Source organism: Puntigrus tetrazona, chromosome 17 (genome assembly GCF_018831695.1).
Source record: "Puntigrus tetrazona isolate hp1 chromosome 17, ASM1883169v1, whole genome shotgun sequence".
Taxonomy (NCBI): domain Eukaryota; kingdom Metazoa; phylum Chordata; class Actinopteri; order Cypriniformes; family Cyprinidae; genus Puntigrus; species Puntigrus tetrazona.
Genome location: NC_056715.1, coordinates 8182872 through 8209444, shown reverse-complemented (window position 1 = coordinate 8209444; position 26573 = coordinate 8182872). Strand labels below are relative to the sequence as shown.

The following is a 26573-nucleotide window of genomic DNA, read 5'->3' as shown; positions in this document are numbered from 1 at the left end:
GACATATAACACGTACAAACAAAACGCATGATTACAGTTTCCCTCATGACGCTACATTAACTAGAAAGCACATAAGCATCCATATGTACACCTTGTACTTGTGCGGAAGTGAACCGGAAGGAAATACATATAAGGGCATGTTTTTTCATACCCTTTTTCTAACATCAGAAATCAGAGAAAAATTGTACTACGAAGACCTGCACAAGCACAGCTGGACTGCGCATGGTTAATTTTATGCCCCCCCCCCCTCTTTTTCTTCATCTCTCCTTATTCCTCCTCGTCACACAGTCTGTTTTCACTCCTCCATTTTGTCTTCACCACATGCTCCCACACTTTCAGCACTATCAAAACCATGATTCATCATCGCAAGCAGCCACCCCGTTCACATCCTGCCATTCCCAGCCAACAAAGACATAGACCTGTTCCCAGTTCTTCACCCTTCCCCTCGCTTCTTTTATGCATTCTTAGATAAGGGCACAAGGCCACGTGCTGCGGTTGTGAAATTCAATTACTCTTCTGTTACATAAGCATTTGTTCAGTAATTCAAACGAATAGTCCTTTGGGTGTCATTAGGCATCTGGCACACAGTTTTACTGACGTGGTAATGGAGTCTTTATCATGAGAATGGCACATATTAATGGTTTGTGACAGGGTGATACACACAGGAACAAAAGAAGGTTGACGAGTGGGATACAAAATTAAAATCACAATAACACATAAACTTTTACTTTGTGCTATATTTTGTGTGTGTGCATTTTTATAACTTGAAAAGTAGAGAGTGGTTAACGGAAAACAACAGATTTGCATTTAAATACAGGGCAGCATAAGCACAATGTAAACGAATAACCGTGAATTAATCGTACAGCTTTGTGTCAGAAATGTGCAGTAGTGATTTCTGAACTTCCATTCTAAATTGAGCAGCAAAAATTAATTCATTCTTCCATTTGAAAGCTTATGAAGAGTGTTCGCCATCTCAACTTGCCTTGAAGAGCGGCAATAGTGTTAGTTCATTTCCAGGACAATATATTATGTGCCATATTTGCTAAAAAGTAAAAAGAGACTTTAACTAATACATAATAGATACCATAAATGAAAAGAAAAGTGCATTAAAAAAATCTGATTAAAAAAAAAAGAAAGATACAAAATACGGAATAAAAATACATTTCTCTCCAGCTTATTTCACAATTCTAGTGCGAAGACGTTTCTTGATGAGGTTTTCACTTTCTTTCTCCTCTGGATTCCGGCCAATGATCTACAAGAAAGGTCAAATGTCAACCGACACTAGGAACATTGTACAAATTACATTTACACTACTTTTCAAGGGTTCTTCTTTAACAACATTAATTTTTAGATTTAATAGGGATGCATTAACTTGATCAAAAGTGTGTGCGAGACTGTCTAGAATGTTTAGTACAGTACCTGATGGGCTGGTATGTCCATTGGGGAAGAGATCTCTGGTCTGTCATGTTTTCGTTTGTCACGTTTGGATTTTAGTTTTGAAGACATTGCCCCACCATCAGGGGATTTACCGCTCATCAATCCCATGATCCTCTTTGCTAAAACAGAGAAAGCATGTAATTGTCAGACCGATAAGATAGCACAGTCTAGGAATCAGCAATAAGTGTTTGTTTTTGTTTTTTCCAGACCTTTACTTCCAAGAAAGGTAGGAGAACCCTGAAGAAAGTCTCCAATCTTCTGGATGGTTTTGTCTTTTTTTCCTTTTTGGTTTGACTCCTGGGAGTGAGAGGGCTGAGAGGAATGAGAACAGTGTTCATCACTCTCTGCTATGATCAGGATTCACAACTCACAATCAGTCTTTGACCGTGATGCAGTGACTCTGAGCCACTTTCTCTCGCTTAACTCCTCCACTGTCTATACCTCCTTCTCCCACCTCATTTCTACCTTATTGCATCTCTTAAATTATCTAAACAAGAATTTCGGTATCAAACTTTGAGATTTTTGTTCATAAATTTACATTGTGCTTGAGTATTAGGTTGTGGTCACTCACCTCTTCCTGATGAGGCATTAGGCGAGGAGTCATTCTACTCCTTGTATTCCTGATGTTCTCACTTTCCACCCCGTCCTGAGTAAATGACAAAGTGCAAGAGTAAACTAATTTCAGACTTAGGAAGGCTAACATTAATGCTTTGGTTTCTTTTAGGCCTGTTTCACGCATTTTGTGTCTGCAAAGTGTGTGAGCAAAACAATAACCACAAAAACATGTTTTCATTGTGCTTTCCACTAACAGTGTTTCTGCTGCGTAACAGACCTGTACTGTTGTACAGAAATCTAAAGTAATTCTTATGTTTAAGTGAACCTAAACAGTCAAAAAGGGACAGTGAAGACATTTAAAATGTTACTAACGTTTGTAAACAAAGGCTGTTGTTCTATGACCCTGAAAAACATCTTGAGCTTTCCAATTGTTTAATAAATAAATGTTTAACCATCAAACAATATTATTCATATTAATATCAGAATGCTTTCTGAAAACTGGAGTAACAGGTAATGAAAATAAAATTAACCAGGAATAAAATACATTTTACATGCAGCCTTTGTGAACCTAATAGACTTCTCTTAAAAAAAAAAACGATACTCTTTAACGGTAACAGATGTATACTATGTAGCTGTAAACTGCTTAAATTGTCTGAATTCAGTAGGATTTACAGAACAAAAGTTTTTTTTGTACGCGCCAATCGTTGTATGCAATTAGGAGTTTAGCATGCACGCAGTAACCAGTTAATAACATGGCTGCAGTACACACAATGCAGACAGTGAAACAGGCCTTAGAATTGGATTGCTTGGCTGTGAATGGTCAGATAAGATGTGATGGATGTTATGATGATCAACTGGACAAGGAAAAGAACAGCTACCCAGACGCAGTGGTTGTGTTCCGACCAATAAGCAATCGTAGAATTGCTAATTATGTTAAATGCAAATGGAGAAACACTGACAGCACCGACTGTCTGACTCTCTGATCTGAATCTTTAATCCTAACAAAACAAATTGGTTTCAGGTCAGCTGGAAGCAGTGCCGGTTAAATTCTTGACGCTCAAAAGAACACAAACCCCTGAGGGATTAGTTGACAGATCTAGTGCCAAGAGAGCGCAGTGCATTAAATCATCATTAAAAAGACAACAGAGCATCTGCCATATCCCTCTTTCAATACACACATATAAACAAATAATACATGAAAAAAAATCTGCAGAATGAATAAATAAATGATTGAGTCTGAAAGCGTTCTTAGTCTCTCCAGTGACTCATCATTTTCAGTTTTTTTCTTGTCTCTCTCTCACCAACCTTTCGTATTTTTCGCTCCATCACGCCCTTCCTGTCACTATCTCTCTCTAGACAACACGATCACATCTGTGACATTGCATGCGACAGCCAATGCCATGCTCGTAACCCCCGCCAGTCTAAACCGGGTGGACAGGGGCGGATCTCTGTCTGTCACACCTGTCACCTGCTGTTTCCAGTGCTGGGAGGTGAGATACTATGCCACTCTCTGACTTGCAAGCTCGCATTAAAAGGAAGACTAATGCCCTGACTTCCAGGAACCTGCCAAGTCGTTCACCGTTCAATCGTATCCGAGGAAAACGTGCGAGAGATCAAGAATGATGGCTTGTTCTGTAGTCAGGTGCTGGTGTTTCTCTGCCATGAAATGGGAAAGTGTAATTACAATAATTCAGAAGGGTTGAGGGTGAATGGTATTGCAGGATCACAATAATTTCCTCCAATGAAATGCAAAAAGTCATGATATTGAGGTTTTGATGAGTGAATGATGAATTATGGGTCCATTTTAAATTCTACAGGGCATTATCTCCCAAAGCCTCTGTTGTTTATGCATCATGTAGAAACAAACGCCCTGCTACTAAGGGAATGGACGGCTCTTACATGAAATGTCACTCTAATGGATCTGCAAAACCTGTGCCATTTACTCACCCACCTTGTCAGAAAGGTTATTATTTCTTTGATGCAACAAAGGCTTGTGGGAGAATGACTCATAAGCTGCATTTCTACCATCAGGAACTCTAAACAAATGGCCTGGATGAAATGGTCACAAAAAATTTATTAGGGATTTTAAAGGGTTAATAAGGCTACTGGTAGGATTTCATGTATTTTTAGATTTTATAGGTACTTTGATCAAAGAGGTCTAGGCTAAGTCGCATTCTGCTTTTAGTAAATGAGTTTGGAAGCTAAAACAGAGCCTTTAAAGTCAACATGAAACAGCATATGCAAACTTTGCTTTCGTAAGAGGACACATTTCAGAGTAAAAAAAGAATATTCGATGAAAATGAAGTAGATTTTGGCCATAAAGACAAAAATTGGATTGTAAATAAAGTGGGGGATTTCATCTCAGAATAGAGCAAAATTTCAGTTAGCAATAAATTGTGGGATCAGGCACAAAATCAATACTTATATTCAGAATTGATGCATTAAATTAATCAAAAGTGACAGTAAGCACCTGCGCATTTTTAAATATTTTTTCTTCTGAACTTCCTATTTATTAGGAAAAATTCTTAATTAGGTCATGTTTCTTGAACATCATATCAGTGTCACATGGAATCATTCTGATATACTGAAGACAGGAGACATGATATGAACATGCTGAATATTTACCTTTGCCATCAAAGGAAAACTTACATATAAACTATATTAAAATGGAAAAATAATTTTTACAATATAACTTATTTACAATCCAATTTGCATTAAAAACATTTTTTAGCATATAAATGCAAACTTGCTGAGCACAATATTCTTTTTTTGAGGGAAAAAACAGGCTAGAAATAAGCAGTAAGAAATGCACATTAAATTAATAGATGATTTAACAAATTAACTTTCTATCTTTACGCATAGCATACATATTTTTTTTCTGTGGAACTAAAAATATCTGACTCTTTAGGCAGGTCTGTGCTAAAGAAGTTTTGTACAATACATCAGACCTAAAACAGATTAAAAATCCTGACAGATTTTTTTTTTGTGTGAACTGCTCCTTTAGGAAAGCAAAGAAAATTAATTTGGGTTTCATGTTGATTTGAAGGATAAACCTTGCCAGTAACATATTTATTGGAACACCTCAATCACACAGACTTGCCCAAATTGATTTAGTGTGAAGAAAAAAATATATATTTATAGGGTCCCAAAAAGAAAACAATTTCACAAATGTTTGTATTTAATCTCCAATATCCAGGTCAGTGGGATAACCTAAAGAAATGAACATGACCCTGAGAGTCCAGACCATTAGGAGTCCTGAAGGTGGAAGAACTGTGGTAAGATTAAACAGGAAGAAGGTACCTGAGCACTGGGTTCAGAGAAAGCTTTCTTTTTCATCACGCTGCTCCTGCCTCCTTTCTTCTTCAAGTGAACAGAAGCACCATTAAAAATAGGTTGTTCTATTCATTTAAAAAAGTCTCCAACAATTAGCAGCTACAAAGCACGTGGAAGCGTTACTCTGTTGCCAGGGACAACCGGCGAGAGTGCACACAATTCTTTGTCAATAAGAGAGCACTTATTTGGTGTGGAAAGCATTTTTTCAGTGTGCAACATAACATCTTCACTGCGCTGTTTGAAGAGAATAGCATGACCTACCCAGACTACTTACGTGCATAGCTACCCTTATAAAATCTAATATAATAAAATATTAACACCCTTTAGTCTGCATTTATGGCAGATTTGAATTTGTGCATCCGTAATCCCTTTGTCTGAACAATGCAATTAAATTTCCATAAACAGGTTTAAGAAATCTATAAACCTACTGTGTATACTATAATTATTGTTATTGCTCCCAAAACAAGTGGCCGCAAGTGTTTATGTTGCCAGGAGAAGAGTGTGTGAGGTTAGGCCAAGGCACGCTCAACCACACACACACACACACACACACACACAAATATATTCTCACACACAGAACTATATGCTTAATAGGACTGCCATTTTGCTGCCCAAGCTCAATGAACACTGATCGTTAAGCGTAAGTGAGGAAAATTAGAGCCTTGTTAATGCCTAATTAGGACAATTAAAGGGCTGCTGGCTGTGCAGATTAGGTCAGCGGCAGATGGTCTGCTGGTTTTATGAAGAATAACAATAATAATAATTTTTTAATAATCAACTAAAGGAGGGAAAGAGTGAACACTGTGTGATAAATCTGAACTAACATTCTACTCAATTTCCCACGATTCTAAGACTGGGACTTCTTAGACATATGGCTCAAGCAGAAGGTGACTGAAGGTCATTTCAGTCACAGGCTGTGATTCTAATTTGTGTGAATTGAGAACCAGTTTCTAATCCCCCTCCATCCATTTCATTTCTTACCTTCTCCATCTCTCCGCTCTTCCTCTTGCGTGTGGGTCGGGAGATTTTTACAGTAACGGCAGAGTCTTCACCTTGCCGCTTAAGAGCAAACCGATCCGGCTGCAGAGGGCTGAAGGAAATTTCCAGCTCGGGCCGGGGAAACCTGGAACGTCTGCCTGTTTCCGTGGAGATCTCTGATGAATCTAGCACCAGTGGACAGCCTCCGGACGAACTCTGTGATATGAAGATCATTATTATTAACCTGATTACCATAATCGATATGTGCATATATCAGATGCATTTAATCAGCAAATGCAACAAAAGCTACAAATTAATCTTAGGAGAGGTGCCACAACTGTAAAATACAAGAGATTAGATATTAGAAATCCTACTTAAAAGTAGGATAAAAATGTGTATGCCAACATGTAAGTTGCAAACAATAACATTTTTAAATTAACTTCTAAATGACAGAATTTCTATTTTATTTTTGAAATATATTGTTTATGTTTATTCAGTGGCTGTCAAAACTTGTTTCATAACAGATGCATTTAAACATAGATGAAATAATTAAGACATCCCCAACTCACAGGTAAAGTAAAATATGATGAGTATATAGTCTTATATTTCTTTAGCAAGCTAACCAGCAGTGGACACGGTGAGATAAATTCAATGTCACGTGACATTTTGTTTCCAAGCTATTTTATTGATATCTATGGTTGAAACGCTAGCTGAGTGATTACACGAGGCATGAGTTGTTCATTCAAGGTTATTTCACATTACACCTCGTGGTAAACAGGAAGAGATGATAACGCTCACACAGCGTGGCTATTTGAACTGTTTTTACAGTGCTTTTTTGTGCCACATCAGAGTGTAAAAACAGCATTTACTGTTTGAAGTTGCTGAAAAAAAAATTACATAAATATATAAAACTGAACGTTTATAATGAGGTTTCACTCATGCAGTGATTAAAACGATGCTGTATTTGTTCAGTACAAATGCAAACCAAACCATGAGAAACTTTTTAATATGAATATATGAACTGGTACACCTCTAGTTCACACATTTTTTTCACATACTAATACATATATAATTAATCATTTGTAAATTACTGTGGTATAAACAAACATTAAACGAATAGGAATGAAAATGAATTAACAGTGAATGATAATGTATTAATAAATGAATATTAATCTAAACCATTAATTCACTATACCATTAGCGTCAGCATGACAACTTTCCCTTGTGGAGTTTATTTACTGTTCCTGACAGATTGTTCAAAAAGAGAGATGAATATGCACTTGTGCGTTGCATCTTCTATTGCACAAAACTAAATGAAAACTAAAGGGATAAAAATTATAAGCAAGCAACAGGAAGTAATTGGCATTTTTACAATTTAGTGAAATAAGATAGACATATTTCTGTTTTACCTGACTGGTGACAGATCCTCTGGCCCTGCTTGTGTGTTCAAGTGTACTGGTGTTCAGAGGCTTTGTGTCAGATAATTCTGCTTCCATCGTCTAGCACAGCAATTTAGAGACAGTCAATCAACAATTAATTAGAAACTCAATTTAATAAACAGCTACAGTATGTCTAACAAACAACACATATTACATCTGAACTGTCTGAATGAATGCATGTGTACAACAGACAGTTAAAGAATCCTTTGGAAAACGTACAACAAGTGAAAATAAAAGAGCTTTATATAGATCCTGTTATTTTTGGTAGAACAGCCCTATTCATATGACTCATGTTCAGTTTTTCTTAGTATACAGAAGCTCAGTTTAGTGTAAATGGCAAAATGCTTTTTCAGAACATTCAGATTAAAGTCACTTCAAATTACAATCTTGGTCTTTTGACAGTGATTATATTTGTCATATGCGGACTCATGAATCATCAAAAGGTAATAGGTGAACGGCAGTAATAAAACACGTGTGTCAGACCTGGGTAGATGAGTTTCTGCGAAGGCTGCTGTCTATGATGCTCACACGGAGCTGTTCCTTTAGTTTCTGGATCTCTGCCTCCTTCGCAGCCAGCTCTGCCTGCAGTGCCTCTGTCCTCCTGTCCTCAGTGACCTCCTGAGACAGGGACAAAATGTTAACAACATTTCATGTTGAATAAAATTGATTGAATTGAAAAACTGAATGAACTGTACAACAACTCCGCAAGAAATCAGGTGGTAATACATCTATTTAATGTGCATGGTTTAAAAAATTATGTATATTTACAGAAGTAAGATTTTTGTTAACAATAGGGATCTGTGTTTACATGACACACGTCTTATCCCATAAGCTACATTACTAGATCTCTATAATAACACATTTTTCTGCTGGACAGTGGTCCCTTTCAGCTGTATTTTACTTAAAATAAATAAATAAATAAATTCTGAATTGTATGTCATTTTTATTAGATCTGCTTGGCTTCAAAAGAGCTGTATGGATCTTTGAAGGTCTGCTAATTTGACACTAATGCAGTAAACAAATCAGGACTAAATTAACCCTTAGAATGTCTGTTAGCCAATCAGAATCAAGTATTCAGTGTCACTGAAGAATGACGACACTGCTATGACACATTCCAAAATGCACCTGTACTGCCACTGAATGAATTACCACAAGAATTAGTAAATAACATCTGAGAGAGAGAGAGAGAGAGAGAGAGAGAGAGAGAGAGAGAGAGAGAGAGAGAGAGAGAGAGAGAGAGAGAGAGAGAGAGAGAGAGGAAAATCATTCTTGACAGAATTTTCATTTTGGGGTGAACTTTCCCTTCAAGAAACATTTCTCATGTGAATTATATGCATGTATATTGAAAATGGTTGTTCTGCTTAATATTTTTGTATAATACTGTAATACGCTTTTCTCAGATAAATATAAATGTTCAAGAGAAAAGCATTTATTTGACACAGACACACACTTTAGATCAATTAAAATATGAATTTCTACAAGGTAGTGTAACATGATGAATAGAAAGAGTTAGGAACAGGAACTAGACTGACCTCTGGTGTTTGGGGGGTGTTTCTGGACTGTAGGATCTTGATCTGTTGGTCTTTCTCTGCATTGGACATGATAAGCTTTTTCAGCTGGACCTCCAGAGCAGAGACGAGCGTGTCCCTCTCTTTTCTCCAACTTTCCATCTCCTCCTCACGAGCAGCAAGACGCGTGGCAAGAGATTCCTAATTAACACAAATCAACAGTCATTCTCTCTTTAACTAATTTTGAGCTAATAACTAGAATATATTTAGTGTCTGAACACACACTGCTATTTACCATTTCAGCCTGTTGGCGAGCATGCCGCTCTCGATCATCAGCATATCTCCTCATGTCCTGGTTCCTTCTCCCCTCAGCCTCTTTAGCCTGACCAATCAGAACCAACTTCTCCTCCATCCACTTCTTGCGCTCTGCCAGGTGTTTTTCATTGGCCAGCTACAAACATGAATACAGAAGAACCGAACAAAGACAATGAGCACAAGTTTATCTTACAACTGAAGAGAAACTGATAATATATGTATTTGAACAACAGACCTTTAAGCTCTCCTGAGCCTGAGTGGTCTGTTGTCTGGCCTGTAAAATGTCATCAGAGATTGATCTGGAATCTTTCCTGTTCGTCTGTTCAGGTTGAAATTCTCTCAACGTCATCAGTTCTGGAAATAAATGCGGTAAGGTAATAACATAAATACAAAGATTTGTGTTGAACGATTCTGCAATCATATTATGTCACTAAGAAATAAGTACATACACTATATTGACAAAAGTCACCCCCTTCCAATGAACGGCTTTAAGATTTGCACTCATGGATATTACTAAAGTAGTTCATGTTAAAGCATATAATGATATTCTAGGGAATTGTGTGCTTCTAATTTTATAGCAACAGTTTGGACAGGTTACTTTTCTATTTTAACAATGACTGATTGATCGCGTCAGTGTGGAAGAACTTGACTGGTCTGCACAAAGCCAACTCCTAAATCCCAGCTGAACACCTCTGGTCTGACTTTAAATGCAGTCCTTGAGCTAAAAACCCATCACTAAACACCAATGACTTGTACATTCACTGAATGGACAGAAGTATTGGGACACCCCCTTCTGTAGAACAGAAAAAGACACTTTCAAAAATGTGGCAACAAAGATGGAAACATAATTCATGTATTTAAAAATTGATTTCCATCTCTGTTGCTACAGATTTCAAAGCGTCTAAAATGACTTCAACCATATGTACAAGTAAATGGTGTTTATTGATGACTTTTCAGTTTAATGTACTACGTTGTAGCCGATTGTGTTGTTGCTTAAATTCAAGCAATTGATGCAGAATTGCCGCAAATTTAAGAGTGAAGCTAAAATAAATAGTGCTTTTACAAACTATTTAAGTGAAGGAAATTGAGGGAGAGTATGTATATATATATATATATATATATATATATATATATATATATATATATATATATATATATAAAATAAAATGTATGATATTACTATTATACGCTCTACAATAAAGTATTACGAATGTAATATTCTGCTTGTAGTCTTGTACCCTGAGTGAGCTCATTTATCTGAGCCTCTCTGTTGTCCAGCTCCAGGTCCAGCTCTGTCTGTGTTTCCTCCTGTTCTGTTAGAGCCAAACGCATGTCTTCACTAACACGCTCGCGCTCCTGCAAATCTACAGAAACCATCAACAAACATGCTTTAATTTTTTATTCCACACATTTAATTAATCAACTTACAACAAATTACACACTTTACTGTAAACACTTGTGCAGACGCAGGCAGCTAAACAACATATAGCCCACCTTTACACGCTTTCTGATAGAGCAGCAGATTCTCATTTGCCTTTGATTCAACAGATCGTTCCTGTTTTAGAACAAAGAGAAAATAATTAGCTCACATGACAGTGCCTATTAATGTTTCTCTCTATGTGGTTTTAGCTATTTATCGCTAGGCGGTGCTTACAGCTTTCAGTTGGTTGATGATGCGGTCCCTGTTGGCGATCTCATTTTGGAGCTGTGCTTTAGTTTTTTCTAGATCACTGAGCTTCATTCGCAGAGATTTCTCAGCATCCCGCATGGAGGAGATCTAAGGAGATCAGGAGTTTTAGCACAAGTCAACAGCAATCAGAGATTCAATAAAACTTGGACACATTTTGGCCCAGACGGTAAAGACGTATAAAACTCACCTCTTTGTGGACCTGCTGAATCTGTTTCTTTGAGTCACAGAGTTTTTCCCGAAGATCAGATGAATCATCTTCCCTTCTGCGCAGATCAACAGCCATACTGTTCAACTTGCACTCGCTAGTTTTAATCTCCTCCTTTAACCTGAGTTATGAAAAAAAAAACAAAAAAAAAAAACAAAATCACATGCCATTAATACCAAAAAGGGAACAAAGCACTATTGATAATGGTGTCAGATTAATTTGGGCAGTATTTGGGCATCAATATATAATATCTGCATCAATAAATCATGTCTGCTCAGTCAATTAAGAGATGTATCTTTACTTTCTTCAATTACAAATTTTCAGTGAAGTTTGAGTACATGTGCAAATGTGTTTTGTTTTAACTTATATACATTTTATTTGCTATGACTTGACTGTGGGCACTTTGAAATTATAGCACCTATTCTGCTCTGTAAATTTTGGCATGTACCATTAAAAAAAAAATCTATGTTGGTAAACCACTACCTAAAAGCCTTCAAGACATGACCATTATTCCGACAAAATGCACTACACTGTCTCAATTACAAATATCCTTTTTGGAAATAGCCTTTTTGTGCTTATTCAGTAAGAGACAATAAAAGCCTTCCAGGCTGCTAAAAATGAATCAAACTCCTTCCGAGTGGGATAATCATTAATCTAACAAAAGCAACATCTTGTGCAATATCTTTGACAAATAAAAAGGAAGAAAAATTCATTTCAAGGAATAAGTAATAAAATGTCTAAAGCTGTTTGATGCTTTCAAGAAAATCATCAATGCTTATTAAACACTGCCAATACATTAAAGTCAGTTCTAAAGACACAATACAAGCTTTGCTTTTACAAGAACTGACATTAAATAACCAATCACTTCTAAACAAAAGGAACAAGCACAAATGAATTGACTAAATACCAAATGACAATACATTATAAATTTTTCCATTTCGTACATATTTTATATAAGGCCCTATTACAAGTCTAGGATTGGTCAGTTTTTAAGTGAAGTAGTCTCTTATGCTTATCAAAGCTGCATTTAAAAACAGTACATTTTCAAATGATATTATAAATAAAAAAATTATTTATTAATATTATATTAAAATTTAGATATTTGAAATTATATTTTAATTTATTCTTGTGTCACATTGCCCTTCACAAATCAACTAATACACTGTTTTAGTGCTCAAGACATATGTATTATTATTAATGTTGAAAAAAGTTTAACGTATTTGTTGAAACTGTGATTCCCATCAAAGAACAGCATTGACTTGATATAAAAATGTGTGTAAAATTGATTTTTAATGGATCCCTGCTATTGCAACCTGTGTTTTAGGAAATTGTATTGCAATCGAAGAGGAACATGACTGACCGGTTGATCTCCTCTTGTCTCTTCTTCAGCTCTGCATCTTTCTGAGCAATGGCCTCCTCTGCCACAGCCAACAGCTCTCTCCTCCTCTCAGCCTCCCTCCTTCGTGCCTCCTGCACAGCTTGAGTCTCCTCTTCCTCCAGACGCTCCTGCTCTTCCTTCAGCTTCTTCTGCAGCACTAAGAGCTGAGCCTCCTTTGATGCTAGAGTGTTCTCTCTCTGTGCCAGCTCAGCCTCCTTTTCAGACATTGTGATATTTATTTTTGTATGGGTCTCCCTGTTTTTAGATTCAACAGTTTTAGGGTTTGTCAGCCCCACCTCCCTGTCTTCAAGCCCCTCCTCTTTAGACAGATGAGCTGTGTTTCTCTCTTCCTTCTTTTTCTCAAGGCATCTGACCTTCTCCTCTAGTTCAGCTTTGACCCCACGAAGGGTTGTCACCTCAGCCTGCAGGTCAGAGTTGACTTTTTTAAAGTCATCATAGTGAGCTAAAGTTTTTCTGGAAGTGTCTGCTTCCCGTTGTAGTAGTTTGATTTCCTGTTCAAGAGTCAAAATGTGTTTGTTCTTCTCTCCCAGTTCGTAACCTTGCTTAGCCATTTGTGATTTGGCAGCAGCCAGTTCTTGAGAAGAACTTTTTAAACGTTCTGTAGTGTTGCTATATTTGGACACAGCTTTTACCTTCAAATTGCTGCAATCCACCTCCGTTGCCATTGATTTAGTTTCCAAGGTCTCTTGCAGAATATGTTCCTGTGAAACTCTTTCTTCCAGTTTAGACTTCAAATCCTGAATGCAAACTTTTAAAGTGTCGCATTCCTGCTCCAGATCCGTGATCTGTTTGTCTTTTTGTTTGGATTCAGCAAGGCAACACTCCAGCTGACCTTTGACCTCAAGGAGGGCGGAGTCTTGACATCCATTACCTGGAACATCATCTGGGACTTTTAAGTCTTCCAGGGAACCTATAAAGAATGGAGAACAAAAAAAAATATCTTAAATATTTTTATATTGATGATCTGTCAGTATGACATGCACTAACACAATATTTATGTTTGTTTGTTAATACAATTTGTTTAAATTTAAAAATTGCTTTAACATTTAGTTTGGTACAACCAGACATTTCAAATGTATTGCCACAAGCCTGGCAACAAAGCAATTAATTTAATCTAAAACACACTAGTGTTTACTAGCACATTGGGCATAAAATTTATTTTCAATTTGATTTCATTCTGAAGTTGAAAGAAGAGCATTTAACTTTGGAATCACTCAGCCTGAAAGCTTCCCATTCATACTCAGGAAGCACCTTGTGTGTGTGTGTGTGTGTAGGATTGCTTTGATATCATAAACATTTGGGTTACACTTTCTTTTTGATATAAAAGTCAAGCATCCTTTTTTATTGATACTTCCCCATTTTATGACGTATAGTGCTTGTTTTGTGCAGTGTTCTCCATGTGTAAAATAAAAACACTTTTTTATTCAGTTGCATTCATAAAAACAGTACACTTCACAGAAGAGACAGGTCTTATGCAATGTGGTAACTTTTTCTAAAACCTATTTAAAAAGATTATTTCTTTATGTTTGAGAGCCTTTTTCGACCGTGAAGGTATCGTCGTCCTTTGACCCGATTCTCTCGGCCAGCTCCTCTGGTTGTGACAAAAGCTGGGAGGCACTTTTCAGCACCTGGGGCGGAGTCTGTACCTTTCTTGTGAGGGGGCTGTCCATCAAGCCCCTCCCCTTCCTGGCGCCGCTTTCTGGTTTCAGTCCGGGTGTCAGGTTGTTGTTCTGAGCAGGTACAATTGGATTTAAGATGGATGATCTCCTTTTTAATGGAGTCAATTTGAGTTTTCTGGAAACCCGCAACACAAGAAAAAAAAAAAAAAGACGCATTGTAAATAAAAACACTGTAAGAACTTTAAAGCATTAAAACAAAGTACAAATAAAAATAAAACGATTTTGAGACCAAATCTTTCACCAGCCTGTTCATCCAATTATTATGGACAACAAAAAAAATCTCTAGATGTTCACTCACATCCTGAGCCATGTTTTCTACATGTTGGTCAAGAGCTGTCTGGAGTTTGGAAACCATCTCATCCTTTTGTATGCACATTTCACTCAGCTTCCATTCCCTTTCCTTGTGGCTCTCCAGAGACTATAATCAGAAGAACAAGCCACAACTTCAATTAGATTTTTACAGTTTCTAAAGAGAATAAAAGTGGAGTGGAGCTTGCCTATGCAAAAAAGGTTTGAGTCTAGCCCTCATACTACGTGTTAAAATGGCAGAAGCCTCTTCACAGTGTCTGTTTTACCTTCTTCACCTCCTCCAGTTCATCTGACAGTCTGCTCTGGGTGTCCAGCTCTGTGAGGGAGTATGGTGCTTGGTGTTAGATCAAGTGATTAGGAAGCTTAGTAATGCGGACTGTGAACACCAAGCAAGTAAATGTGGTTATAGTCCTATTGCACAAGGATGCGTCTCTCAATACAGGGTTTCCACACTTTCTGTCCAACGAATTACCACAATTTTTCCAATTCCCCCCCATACTATTTTTTTATAATAAAAACAATAGTAATTTTACAAAAGGTCTGTTAAAGCTTAAGAAAAATAAATTTCCAGAATAGTGGAAACCCTAATAGAAAGGAAAGGGCAAGCATAAAATATTTCTATGCAAGTGCACATTTGTTGTGGGTCTACTTATCTACAATCATTTCTCACCCTGTGTCTTAAGTGACAGCTGATTCTGAGTTTCACTGAGCAGCTCTGAAAGTTCTGTGACCTTTTTCTCAAGGTCTAGCAGTGTCACAGAGACTTTAGGGTCAGAGGTCACCAAGCAGGACTGTGCAGCCTGGGCATCCTGTCTGATTCCAGCCAGATCCCCACTCATAGAGTCAAGAATGCTGTCTAGAGAGACATGATTCTCTTCCTACACACACAAACACGATTGAGCATTAACAAAATGAAATAAAATAAAATGAAAATACACCATAAGATCACCTTTAAACGAAAGTATTTAGAGTACAACCCTGAATATTTACTATACCTCTGATTTGGTCACAGCTGAATTCATGCTGTCGTCCAAGGCTGTTTTTCCCACTAGGTTTTTAAGAATCTCCAGTCTCCGCTCACAACGTTCCTCAATCAGTTCCCTCTCTCTAGATATGCGCTCACTAAAATACGAAAAAACATGAGCACAAGCTTTCTGGGTCATCATATAGCATGACCTGTAATTTGCTTTAATTACACATAATTGAGCATGGGGGCCTGTGATCTCTGACCTGTAATCTTCCTGCATCTGTGAAATCAGCTCAGAGAATTCTTTTGTAACTTCATCTCGAACACGTGTCTCGAGAGCCAAGTGTTCGGCTTTCTCCTTCCTCAACTGCTGCTGAATCTCCTCTATAAACTGCAGCTGGGCCTTTACATACAAACACAAAACAGCCAAGCTGACTCAGAAACCGCAGTGTTATGCAAACATAAAAACATGCAGCAACAATTTAAAAATATTAACACACATTAATATTTATGCATCCTAAGGGGAATGAAAAAATATCAGAAAAATTGTTAAAATGTTTTGTGTGACACTTAAAGCTATTGCTGATCAGGATTACTATAGATGTGACTTATAGTGAATGGTGCCAGATCTCACCTCATAAACCCCCTTATCGAGCAGCACAGTTTCTTTCCCTTCTTCCTCAGCATCCAGAATGGTGTCCTCCATTTCACTACCCTCTTCATCCTCCTCAGTGTCAGAATCTTCCTGGACATCCTCAAGACTAGGGTCCCATCGTACCAGCGAGCTGCGCCGCATTTCCCGACGATCAACATTGTTGATAATGAAAGAAACCTCTCTGGCACTCCTTTTCACCACCACTGGAACACTCTTAGCTGTGAGAATCACCACCTGGAAAAAACAGAACTATCCATAACACAGCTACAAAAAAATGTATTTCAGTAGTCTGTCAATATTTATTGAAATTGGTCAAACATGATTGGAAAACAGTTGAATGCTCCAAAACGTACAAACCCTACAAAATAATAATTAATAATTGTTTCATCAATTACTCAGCTTCAGGTTGTAAGTAAACTTTAAGATTTTTCAACTTTGAAATACAAACAACTTCAACTTTGACTTTTTAATTCCATTCTTCTGAAGCCTTGATGCTTAAAAGGAATAGTTCACCAAAAAAAAACTAAAATTAGCCCATATTTTTTCACCTGGAAGCCATCCTAGTGGTCTGAAAGTCATGTAAATCTAGGATGGCTTTGGGGTAAGTAAAATATGGAATAATTGTATTTTTTGGGAGAAGTACTCCTTTAAAGTTCATAAACACATTGTAAAAGTAACCCATCAGAATTGAGAGGTGTAATCCAATTCTTCTATAGAAGATACACAATAGCTTTATATAATACATAGATTTAAGCTTTTCTTCACACGGACAAATTGATCAACATAAAATGAAACCATGGATTGTTCAAGGAATTTCAAATGAATTTCATGATTTACATTTTTTTATGAACTTGTTGAAGCGTAGTTTTGGAGGAATACATTTTAAAATAATTCAAATGATCTGTAGTTACATTAAATAATACAAAGATGAATGGCACGAGGCTGAGTAATTGATAATTTTCACTTTTGAGAGATCTTACCCTGAGATAAAGTCATATTAGGAAATTACACACCTTTTGAGCTACGGCAGAGAACTTGAGCACGTTGAGTGTCTCATCATACATCGATGCGCACTGATTAATGTTTACAATCATACACGCTTTCCCCCGGCCAATAAAGTATCCCTGCAGATAGTGAGTGAGTTTACTCTCTCTGAATGGAATGTGCTGCCTGAAAAAAATAGGACAAAGTTTTAATAGGACAAAAGGAGAGAGAGAGAGAGGGAAAGAGAGGAGAAAAAAAAAAAAAAAAAAAAAAAAAATTGTATACCTGGCCTGATGGTTATTTCTGAGTGCATTGATGCATTTCCCCAGACTGAGCAGAGAGGTGTTGATGTTTCCTGCCTCTTTCAGCCGTTCACCTTTATTTTGTGTTTTAGCACATCGCTCCGAACCAGCCAGATCACACAGGGCCAACCTTAAACCACAGTACTTACTTTTAGAAACCGTTCTGAAACTACACGATCTGAAGAGAGCTCAGATCCGGATACACAGACTCACTCGCTAACGGACTCCACTCTGGGTATTCCCACATCTTCTACCTTCAGGATCCGGACAGAGAAAATGCTGTGGCTAAACAAAGAAGACACAGTCAGAATTACATATGCATACAGCACCCAATGTGTTAAAACGGATTAAGGGCAGGAAGTTGCAGAATTTGTATAGCGTACCTCCTGCTGGAGAGAAGGTTAAGTTTAGTGCTGGAAATGCTCTGGTTCCTTTTACCCAGTTTCATCACTTTTAAGGCTTCATCAGCACTGCTTACCTGCACCCATCTCAGATCTAGAGAACAAGAACTGGTATGAGCAAAGACACAATCTGATACAGCACCTTAAATGAACTAACTGAATCCCTCTTAACACATGAAAATGCTATGGTTACTACATTTTTTCTTGTTGCTCTAGCACCAGCACCTGGCCAGTGTTAGCCATTACACATTATCCCAAGAAATAAACCCAGAAGTCATTTCAGTAGTTACAAATGATATATGATAAATATAATTGATAATAAAATGAATTAATTAAGAAATGTTGCATTTTAATATAAAAAAAATAAAAGAAATCAAATAAATAGATGTTTGTTTACCTTTGATGAATGCGTTTCCTTTGACATCCTGACAAAGTCGGAGGTTAGTTCTCCGTGAAGCATTGTTTGAATGCTGTTCTAGCAAGTCGTGGATGTTCTCATTGTAGATCTCGCAGAAAGAGACCCAAATAGAAAACTTGGTGTGCATGTCCATATCCACAGCTAAGCTCCTCTCATTCACTGAAGAGCTCATATCACTTAAAGTGGAACCATCTAACAGGCAACCAGAAAAACAATATATAAACAGACTGCCAAACACAACCTTTGAGAGGTATATTTTGAGAGGTGCATAAAAAGAGGAACTTTTTACCTTCAAGATCAGACTTTGAGATTTGGTAAGATGTACTCTTCTGTGCATCAGTCTAAAGAGAAAACAAAAACTAAAGACTGAGTCAAACGAAACCTTAAAAACACAACTTTTTCAACTACCTACGACATATTGTACCTCTTTAAACAGCTTTAGCAGATTGCGTTTGCCAGCTGCTTCTTCATTTTGCTGATCTTTGGTGAGGCGGATGAAATCCCGGCACCTCTGGGGTTTTAGACACATTTGGGTGAAGATGCGACCATCCAGACTACTGAAAATCATGTTGAGGGAACGAGGCAATATGCCTTGATCAGTATCCGGACCTAATACATCAAAACACAATCAGGACATTCTCAAATTTGAATATTTTACACTGTTTAAGTCAGCTAAGTATGAAATTTCACAGTTTTGTAAATGCATCTTAATCTTATGAACTCTTAATTCATGCATGTGGTGTTGATGCATTTTTTTAACCTTAAAAGTATTAATGTAAATGTCATAACACATTCAGATCTGCCTCCATTCGATTAATAGATAGAACCCCTGGAGAAAATGGATAGTCCGTCTTGCCCTTCTTTTTATTGTTGATGCAGAACAAATGATCCGTAGCTACTTCTGTTTACTTTTGCAGTAACACGGACACTTGTACATGGTTTGCTCTATCAAAACTGACACTACTTCATATTTTTGGCTATTGTGTTCTTGACAAGATCACTCATTTTGTTTACTTTTTGCCTTGGAAGCAACTTTTGTTTATTGCTCAAATTAAAACATTAAATTAAAACAATGGAGCATTACCTTTTAAACTATATTGACAATAATTGTTGCATTTTGTAAATTACAACAAAAAAATAAATGTAATATATCAATACAATAAGAATAACAAATATACAGACCTAAAAAAGTGAAGGTCTTCCCAGCATTGGTGATACCGTATGTAAAGACCAGAGAGTTTTGACCTTCTAGTACATCTCTCACAAGACTCTTCACAGTGCCATCAAACATCTCCTTCTGTGTAGTGTCTGGACCATAAACCTAAAAATACCAAAATGTCATAAAAACCAAGTTATGAGTATGACTCAAGACAGAGCACAACACTTGATTTCAAACAGTATTTCCAAAGACAAATTTGAAGATTCTTCAGAACGGTCAAATAGGAAAAGCTGCTGCCTGACGTAAACTGTCACAATCTAGACGGTTAGCGGTGCTGGGTTTGCTTACCTGAGAAAACTGGAAACGTTGAGCTGTAACTGGCACTGATTTATCACTGAGCCTGGCAGAGAGAGATGACTGTGGAGCTTTAAGGAGAACAGTCTCTGGAGGCTGAATGGCCACACAGTCCTTCGAAAGAGAGAGAAAGCACAGACTAATTTTATTTAGAGGCAATATTTTAAACACATTTTCAGTGGCATTTCCAATGTAAAATATTTTTCCTAACAACAGTAAGGGCCTGGGTTTTAAAGATCTTGCTTTAAATGCACAGTATCCATTCATTCCTTATTTTCACCTGTGATTCTCCATTTTCAATCTCCGCCGATGAAAATGGTCTTATCCTAAGATACACCTTTAAATGCTCCTTTTCCAGCTCAGACGGGTCCTTCAAAAGAAACATCAAGGCTCAAATAATTTCTGTTGATTATTACATTAGTCACAATTTAAAAAGCGCACAGGGTCTTGTTGAATTGCTCTTGGCCGGCTGTCATCTTACCTGGAAGTCTGAACATTCGCTGAAATCTGAGGACAGATTTCTTCTTAAATCTTCGACAGCTATCATTTCCGGTCTTACCGTATCATCCTTTAACCCTGACTCCATCATACTGCTCTGAAACGAAGCATGAGATGATCTGAATAAAATAACAGCCTCTGATTTAACGAGAATAACTATCATATGACAACTCTTTAATCACATCTTATAGTAATAATACAGATCCTATTTATTTTAGCATTTTGCCAAGTGCATAACCGTATGTTCGTTTTAACAGACAATTACACAATTTTACATATTTTTACAAGTCTATCTGACGCACAATAAAAATGACATTAACACCCACCCGAATAGACAATCACATAAATAAGAAGAGGACAGCAAGAAAAGCTAATCAAAACAAGCTAAATTCGATGACTTACAGGGCTGTGAGTGGATAATATGTACTATATTGTATTTAACTCCGCAGCTTGTGTTTATTTGTGTTGCTTCATCTCCCAAACTGTCGCGGTTACTTATTTTCAAAATCCACCAATAGGATAAGCGAGAGCAACCGCAGAGGCTGCTGGGAGCGCGTGCTCGTGCACGTCGCAGTGACGTTATATGTGCGCAGAAGACGCACTGCGCATTTCTCGTAACCAGGTTGTTTGTACAGTTGTTAGGTGTGTTTTTTCAAATTGTTATTTTGTTTCTTAAGTTGTGTTGATTTAATATTATTTGTCTATTTTGTATTAATATATTTTATAAATTATGCACATTCAAATTACAAGAATAGGCTAAATAATAATAACAACAAGCAAATACAAATATAACTACATTAAAATATCAAACCAAAGTACACCGCAAATTAATCACATCAGCAACTAATTAAGGATAATGAGCAAACAACAGTATAGAAACGTACAATAATAGAATAAGAAAAAAATCATAAAACATCAAACTGTCAGGAAACACTTGGTGGCTCATACCAAAACACTTTATTCTCATGTTTTAAGCGATTCACAATAACATTTGAGAGTTTAAAAGAAAGATTTTCAAAATGCGCATTTCATAAGGGATGTCCATTTACCCAGTGCCAAAGTCTTTCACAAATCCATTCCATAATTACACAGCAATTACAATATAATAATATCCATCATAATAAACATTCTAAGACCAGCATTCACATTCTGTTTCATTTCTGAACACTTAGTTCTGTCTCCAGGCTGTCAACATTTTTCCAGTAGCTCGAACTGCCATGGACATTTTGCCATTTAAAAACTCATGAAAAAAGTTATGTAAAAATAATAAATAATTACACCGAATAAGCAAACAAACACATAACCACTCACACATGTTCATGCCTTGTGCCACTCACGGAAGATTCTTTGCTCTCAAAATCAAGTGAGACAAGTGAGAAAACAATATTTACAAATAACCTCATCAATATTTCAGAAGCTCTATCGCCTGCAATTAGAGTCATCATTATGTAAATTGTGAAGTAATGTTCAATTTATTATTTAATATGAAAGAAAGAAAGAAAGAAAGAAGTAATTTATAACACATCAGCATTGAGATGGATGTTGAAAAGTTGTACATTTTGATTTGGTGCTTCCTCTTCATTAAAGTTATTCAGGATGTTTTTCACACCTTTTTGCCATGAAAGCAAAGTTTCCATTGGTGTTTTTCCATCCTGTAAATAACAGATACATTTAGAACATATCACTCAAAAACACCCATTTGTACAGATTTACATAATTAAAACCTACATAATTAAGACTTCTGAGAAACACAGTATGAGACAATTCTTTTTGCACTGGGTATTTGCATTGTCACTTAGTTATAAAATCATCAAGCATTATAAATCTTTGTTCTTATCTTATTGTTGATATTGTATTACTACGTTCGGTCCTGGAGGACTGGTGTCCCTGCAGAGTTTAGCTCCAACCCTAATCAAACACACCTGAAGCAGTTAATCTAGGTATACTTGTATACTTCTAGGCAGGTGTGTTGAGGCAATTTCGAGCTAAACTCTGGAGGGCACCGGGCCTCCAGGATCAGGTTTGATGACCCCTGTTGTGGAGAGGCCTGTAGTGCCTCAATCAGTCTCTAGAGGGCACCATATCAACTTCAACGTCATAAGTGAGGCTTGTATATACTCTTATTGAACTCACGTTATTTTTGGCATTTAGACTGGCTCCATACATCATCAGCAGTTTTATCATTTTAAATCTGTTTATCCTCACCGCGTCGTGCATAGGTGTGTCCCCCTCCTACACACACAAAATGCATTGGCATTTGAGAAGAACTACATGTGAGAAAATGCATTAATATCTAAAAGGAATAATTCACCCAAAAATTAACATTGTGGCATATTTTACCCACCTCGACGGCACCCTAGGTGTACATGACTTTCTTTTTTTATAGACGAACACAGTCTGATTTATTTATTTTTTTATTTTATCCTGGCTCTACTAAGCTTGGTAAAGCAGGCGGATGGTGACCATAATTTTAAAGCTCCGTAAATCTGATATATCCGCAAGTACTGCATTGGAAAACTAACCTATATGCCTCGGGAGGGTTATCACATGACCTCTAAAGCAGATCAATTTTGTTACAAAAACCCATCGATCTGCTTCAGAGGACATGTGATAACCCCCAAAGGCGTACAGGTTAGTTTTCAGATGCAGTACTTATATATCCAATTTATGGAGCTTCAAAATCATGGTCACCATCCACCCGCATTACAAAGTTTGGAAGAGAAGAAAGTCACATACACCTAGCAGAATGGCTAAAATATACCATAATTAAAGTTTTTGAGTGAACTATATTCCATTTCCATTTACCATTCTATTTCCATTTTTTATTTTCGCTCTTCATAATTACACAAAAAGAATACATTTAAAATCAGATTGTGATATATATCAAATAGTACAGTACAAAATATTTAGTAAAATATTTGAAAAAAGGCCAATTTTTTTTTACCCTGTCTTTCGCATTTACATCAGCTCCACAATGAATAAGAAATTCAGCACATTCGTAGTGTCCGGTCCGAACTGCAACATGAAGGGGTGTGCTGCACAGCTGAAGATACACAACAAGAGTTCTGAGTTCATACTACAGGACAAAAATTGCATCATCATTGTTTGCTACAAAAATGTTAGTATGAAAGCATGATGATATGTGAATGTCATTTTCACATCTAAAGATCTATCTGGTGACATACATACGCAGGATCTTTCTATCTACCTTGTCTCTGGAGTTAAATTTAGCTCCTTTATTGAGAAGCAGCTCCAGGGCAGGCAGGCTTCCACCTCTGCAGGCCCAGTGCACAGCTGTGGCATCCAGCTATGAACATGCGATGAAAAATTTGCATCTCAGAATTATAATATATAATAAATGTGAGATAATATTCTTGCAGCACTGGTGTAACAGTCATATCCACCATCTGTGCTACCTTGTCTTTTTGATCCATGGATGCTCCACTCTCCAGGAGCTTCTGCATGATCTCTGCGTGACCTTGGGCACTGGATTTATGCAGAGCAGAGCGCTTAAACTGAAAGAGAGAGAACACGGGAGAATCAGTATTGTTAACAAAAATGTTCGTTTTTTGATTGTTAACTGAAATGCAGCAAACTGAAATAAAATCAAATCTAAATATTACACGAAAAACCTAAAATGCTAAATGTTTAAGACAAAAAGTTAGACAAATAGTGTTTGTGTTAGACAAAATGTCAAAGTTTAAGAACCGAAATAACTAAAACAAAAGCTAAAATAAAATACATTCAATACACATTACTGCTATATAATAGTATATGAATAATATTATAAAAGCGCTGGTGAGAGTTAAAAGGGATAATTCACCCCAAAATGAAAATCTGTCCATCATTTAAACACTAAAATGCTGTTCCAAACCTTTGTGGAACATAATAGATGATATTTTGAAGAATGTTGGTAGCCAGATTGTTTCAGTTACCATTGATCCATGCATTTTTCATTTCTGGGTGAACTATCCCTTTAACTGTGCACAAGTGAAGGAGAGTGAGATGTGTGTGTTCTTGTGTTATACACTCACATGATCGCAGGCATTGGGGTCTCCACCATCTGCTAAATATTTCTCAACAACAGGCATTTTATTCTCTGTGACAGCCTTTAAGAACAAACCCTGGTCCACTGTTTCAGGCTGAAATAATGTAATTAAATCTCAAATAATTGAGACATAGTCATATTAAAACGATATAGCCATATTTGTAATGTAGTATGGAAGAAGATCCTCACCAGGATATCAAGCTCTGGCTGTTTCTTTGGCATTTGAATCTTCCTTTCCTTTCTCCTCTTTCTCAGCTGCAAGATATTGAACAGATCTTCGACAGTTTCTAGTTTTAGCTGTCCTGATCGGTCAACCTAAGAAAAAAGACTGTTACTATATGAAATTGTGGCCAAATTCACTTTTAGCAAGTTGTATTTATTCTTACATTGAGTTTGAGGTTCTCGTCGCTTGGTTTGACGTCATTCTGGGCGCTGTCATTCAGGTCCTGTTGTATCTGAAGTCCATCCTGTTTCTCCTGAATGATGCTGAATGATGCTGGTCCTGCACCAAACACCTCTGCACAAGCACCTCCTGACAACTTTCCCTCGCCTCTCTTCCCAGTGACCTGTGATTGAACGTAACACTCATCATTCATACATGTGAGATAAAGTCAAAGGAGCGCGAGCAGCTGCGGTCTAGTGCGATCACAGCATTCACACGCTCAGTTTCAAGGACTGAGCAGCTTCCAGAGAGAGCACAAGTGTGCAGTTTAAAGCAGATGTAGTTTAATTTAGTGATTGAGTGGGAGGGGTGGAGAGAGTGGTCAGCTGTTTTGAGAACCTAAAAAAATAATTACACGTATTTGTGTCGTTTCAGTTGTTTAAAATAGGAGAACAGGCCTGTGCTGTTGTGTCATTCTAGACACCCTGGTTCCTTCTTAATCACTCACAGAAATATATATATATATATATATATATATATATATATATATATATATATATATATATATATATATATATATATGTCAGTGATTAAGAAGGATCCAGGGGAAATACTTTATATATTGTTATATCTTTATTTCTTTACAGCTAATAAGTTTATTATTTGTCTCTTACAAAAATGTTCAGCACAAACAGCTTTGTTACATTTTTATTATATGACATTTATATTTATCTTTATCTCTAAGTATAAGGTTAAGTATTAGTTTTTCTATTTTTAATACGAAATATTTATATATTTAGTATTTTACGTTTTATACATGTTTTTTTTAAGATTACATTTTTCATTATCAGCTGCATTTATAGCCTATAATATTATAAAACGATTTTCTTTTTTATATAGGCTATCTTTACTTCTTTACAGCTAATACATTTATTTTTCTTTGCCTTGCAACAATATTTCAGCACAAACAGCTTTGTCACATTTGTGTATTTGTGTTTCTCACTAAGTGAACGCGCATTTGCATGGGACGTTTGCACGTTTATCTTGCACGTCTTAACAACATAAATCTCGAAGTTAGCTTATAATATGTCAACATTCAGTCGAGGCTCCCAAAAAGCACTGCGTGCATCAGCACAAAACTTACCAGCTCTTCAACACGCAGTAGTCCCATGCTGTCTGTGATCTAGAGTTTGTGTCTTAAGCTCTCGGCTGCGCGTTTTGCTGTAAGGCTGTCGGTGGTGAGGGATGTAGCTCTCTCTGTGGTTAATTAGAGTCCCAAAGAGATCGGTGTTGCCTGCTCAGCTCCCTGATGATCTGTGCATCATCTCCCCGTCACCGCCTTTATATATATATATATAGGCTACGCGTTTCCAAAGTCTGGCGGGGTCCATAAAAAGTTAGATCATGTTCCTTACTTTCTCTCCCACTCTTTCGCCGCCCACAAAATTCCAACGGCGCGAGACACCTTCATTCATCCTTCCCGACCGTCTACTGAATCCCGCGCAGGCGATGACCGCACGAGGCAGGAACGCGCGGCTTCCGTTCCGGAATGAACAGC

General features: G+C 37.0%; 2 protein-coding genes across 4 annotated transcripts; both read right to left on the bottom strand.

Moving 5' to 3' along the window:
- Positions 1 to 362: 362 nt before the first annotated feature.
- Positions 363 to 21094, bottom strand: kif20ba (kinesin family member 20Ba). Of its 3 annotated transcripts, none has more exons than XM_043263739.1 (35): positions 20988 to 21094; positions 20569 to 20682; positions 20368 to 20457; positions 20082 to 20201; positions 19757 to 19895; positions 18999 to 19183; positions 18864 to 18915; positions 18554 to 18766; positions 18139 to 18250; positions 17969 to 18040; positions 17739 to 17885; positions 17483 to 17639; positions 16449 to 16703; positions 16078 to 16217; positions 15843 to 15969; positions 15518 to 15725; positions 15114 to 15163; positions 14837 to 14956; positions 14506 to 14653; positions 12821 to 13769; positions 11443 to 11581; positions 11220 to 11342; positions 11060 to 11120; positions 10804 to 10929; positions 9801 to 9919; positions 9546 to 9701; positions 9275 to 9451; positions 8226 to 8360; positions 7713 to 7802; positions 6307 to 6519; positions 5293 to 5352; positions 2009 to 2083; positions 1647 to 1749; positions 1420 to 1556; positions 363 to 1252 (listed from the first exon to the last, which is right to left on the bottom strand). In XM_043263739.1, exons 2-35 carry the CDS (start codon positions 20674 to 20676, stop codon positions 1175 to 1177), a joined length of 5184 nt encoding a protein of 1727 aa, XP_043119674.1. In that variant the 5' UTR covers positions 20677 to 20682; positions 20988 to 21094; the 3' UTR covers positions 363 to 1174. The 3 variants fall into 3 exon arrangements, with proteins under 3 accessions (XP_043119674.1, XP_043119675.1, XP_043119677.1); XM_043263740.1 differs by having other exon boundaries at positions 5293 to 5349; XM_043263742.1 differs by lacking the exon at positions 5293 to 5352 and having other exon boundaries at positions 364 to 1252.
- Positions 21095 to 21522: 428 nt separating this feature from the next.
- ankrd1a (ankyrin repeat domain 1a (cardiac muscle)) lies at positions 21523 to 26336 on the bottom strand. Its single transcript, XM_043262344.1, has 9 exons — positions 26160 to 26336; positions 25020 to 25199; positions 24823 to 24948; positions 24620 to 24727; positions 24002 to 24100; positions 23794 to 23892; positions 23530 to 23628; positions 22719 to 22817; positions 21523 to 22237 (listed from the first exon to the last, which is right to left on the bottom strand). The coding sequence occupies exons 1-9, from the start codon at positions 26184 to 26186 to the stop codon at positions 22100 to 22102; spliced, it is 975 nt and encodes a 324-aa protein (XP_043118279.1). The 5' UTR covers positions 26187 to 26336; the 3' UTR covers positions 21523 to 22099.
- Between the last annotated feature and the right edge of the window lie 237 nt (positions 26337 to 26573).

Excerpts from the sequence above, each read along its gene's own strand:
- kif20ba (XM_043263739.1), bottom strand. The coding sequence starts at position 20,676 with ATGATGGAGTCAGGGTTAAAGGATGATACGGTAAGACCGGAAATGATA. Across the intron at positions 14,957-15,113 it reads AACTGGAGGAGGTGAAGAAG|TCTCTGGAGAGCCACAAGGA; the intron begins GTAAAACAGACA and ends TTCTGATTATAG. Across the intron at positions 7,803-8,225 it reads GCAGAAACTCATCTACCCAG|ACGATGGAAGCAGAATTATC; the intron begins GTCTGACACACG and ends TTGCTGTGCTAG.
- ankrd1a (XM_043262344.1), bottom strand. The coding sequence starts at position 26,186 with ATGGGACTACTGCGTGTTGAAGAGCTG. Across the intron at positions 25,200-26,159 it reads TACTGCGTGTTGAAGAGCTG|GTCACTGGGAAGAGAGGCGA; the intron begins GTAAGTTTTGTG and ends GTTCAATCACAG. Across the intron at positions 24,728-24,822 it reads AGCCAGAGCTTGATATCCTG|CCTGAAACAGTGGACCAGGG; the intron begins GTGAGGATCTTC and ends ACATTATTTCAG.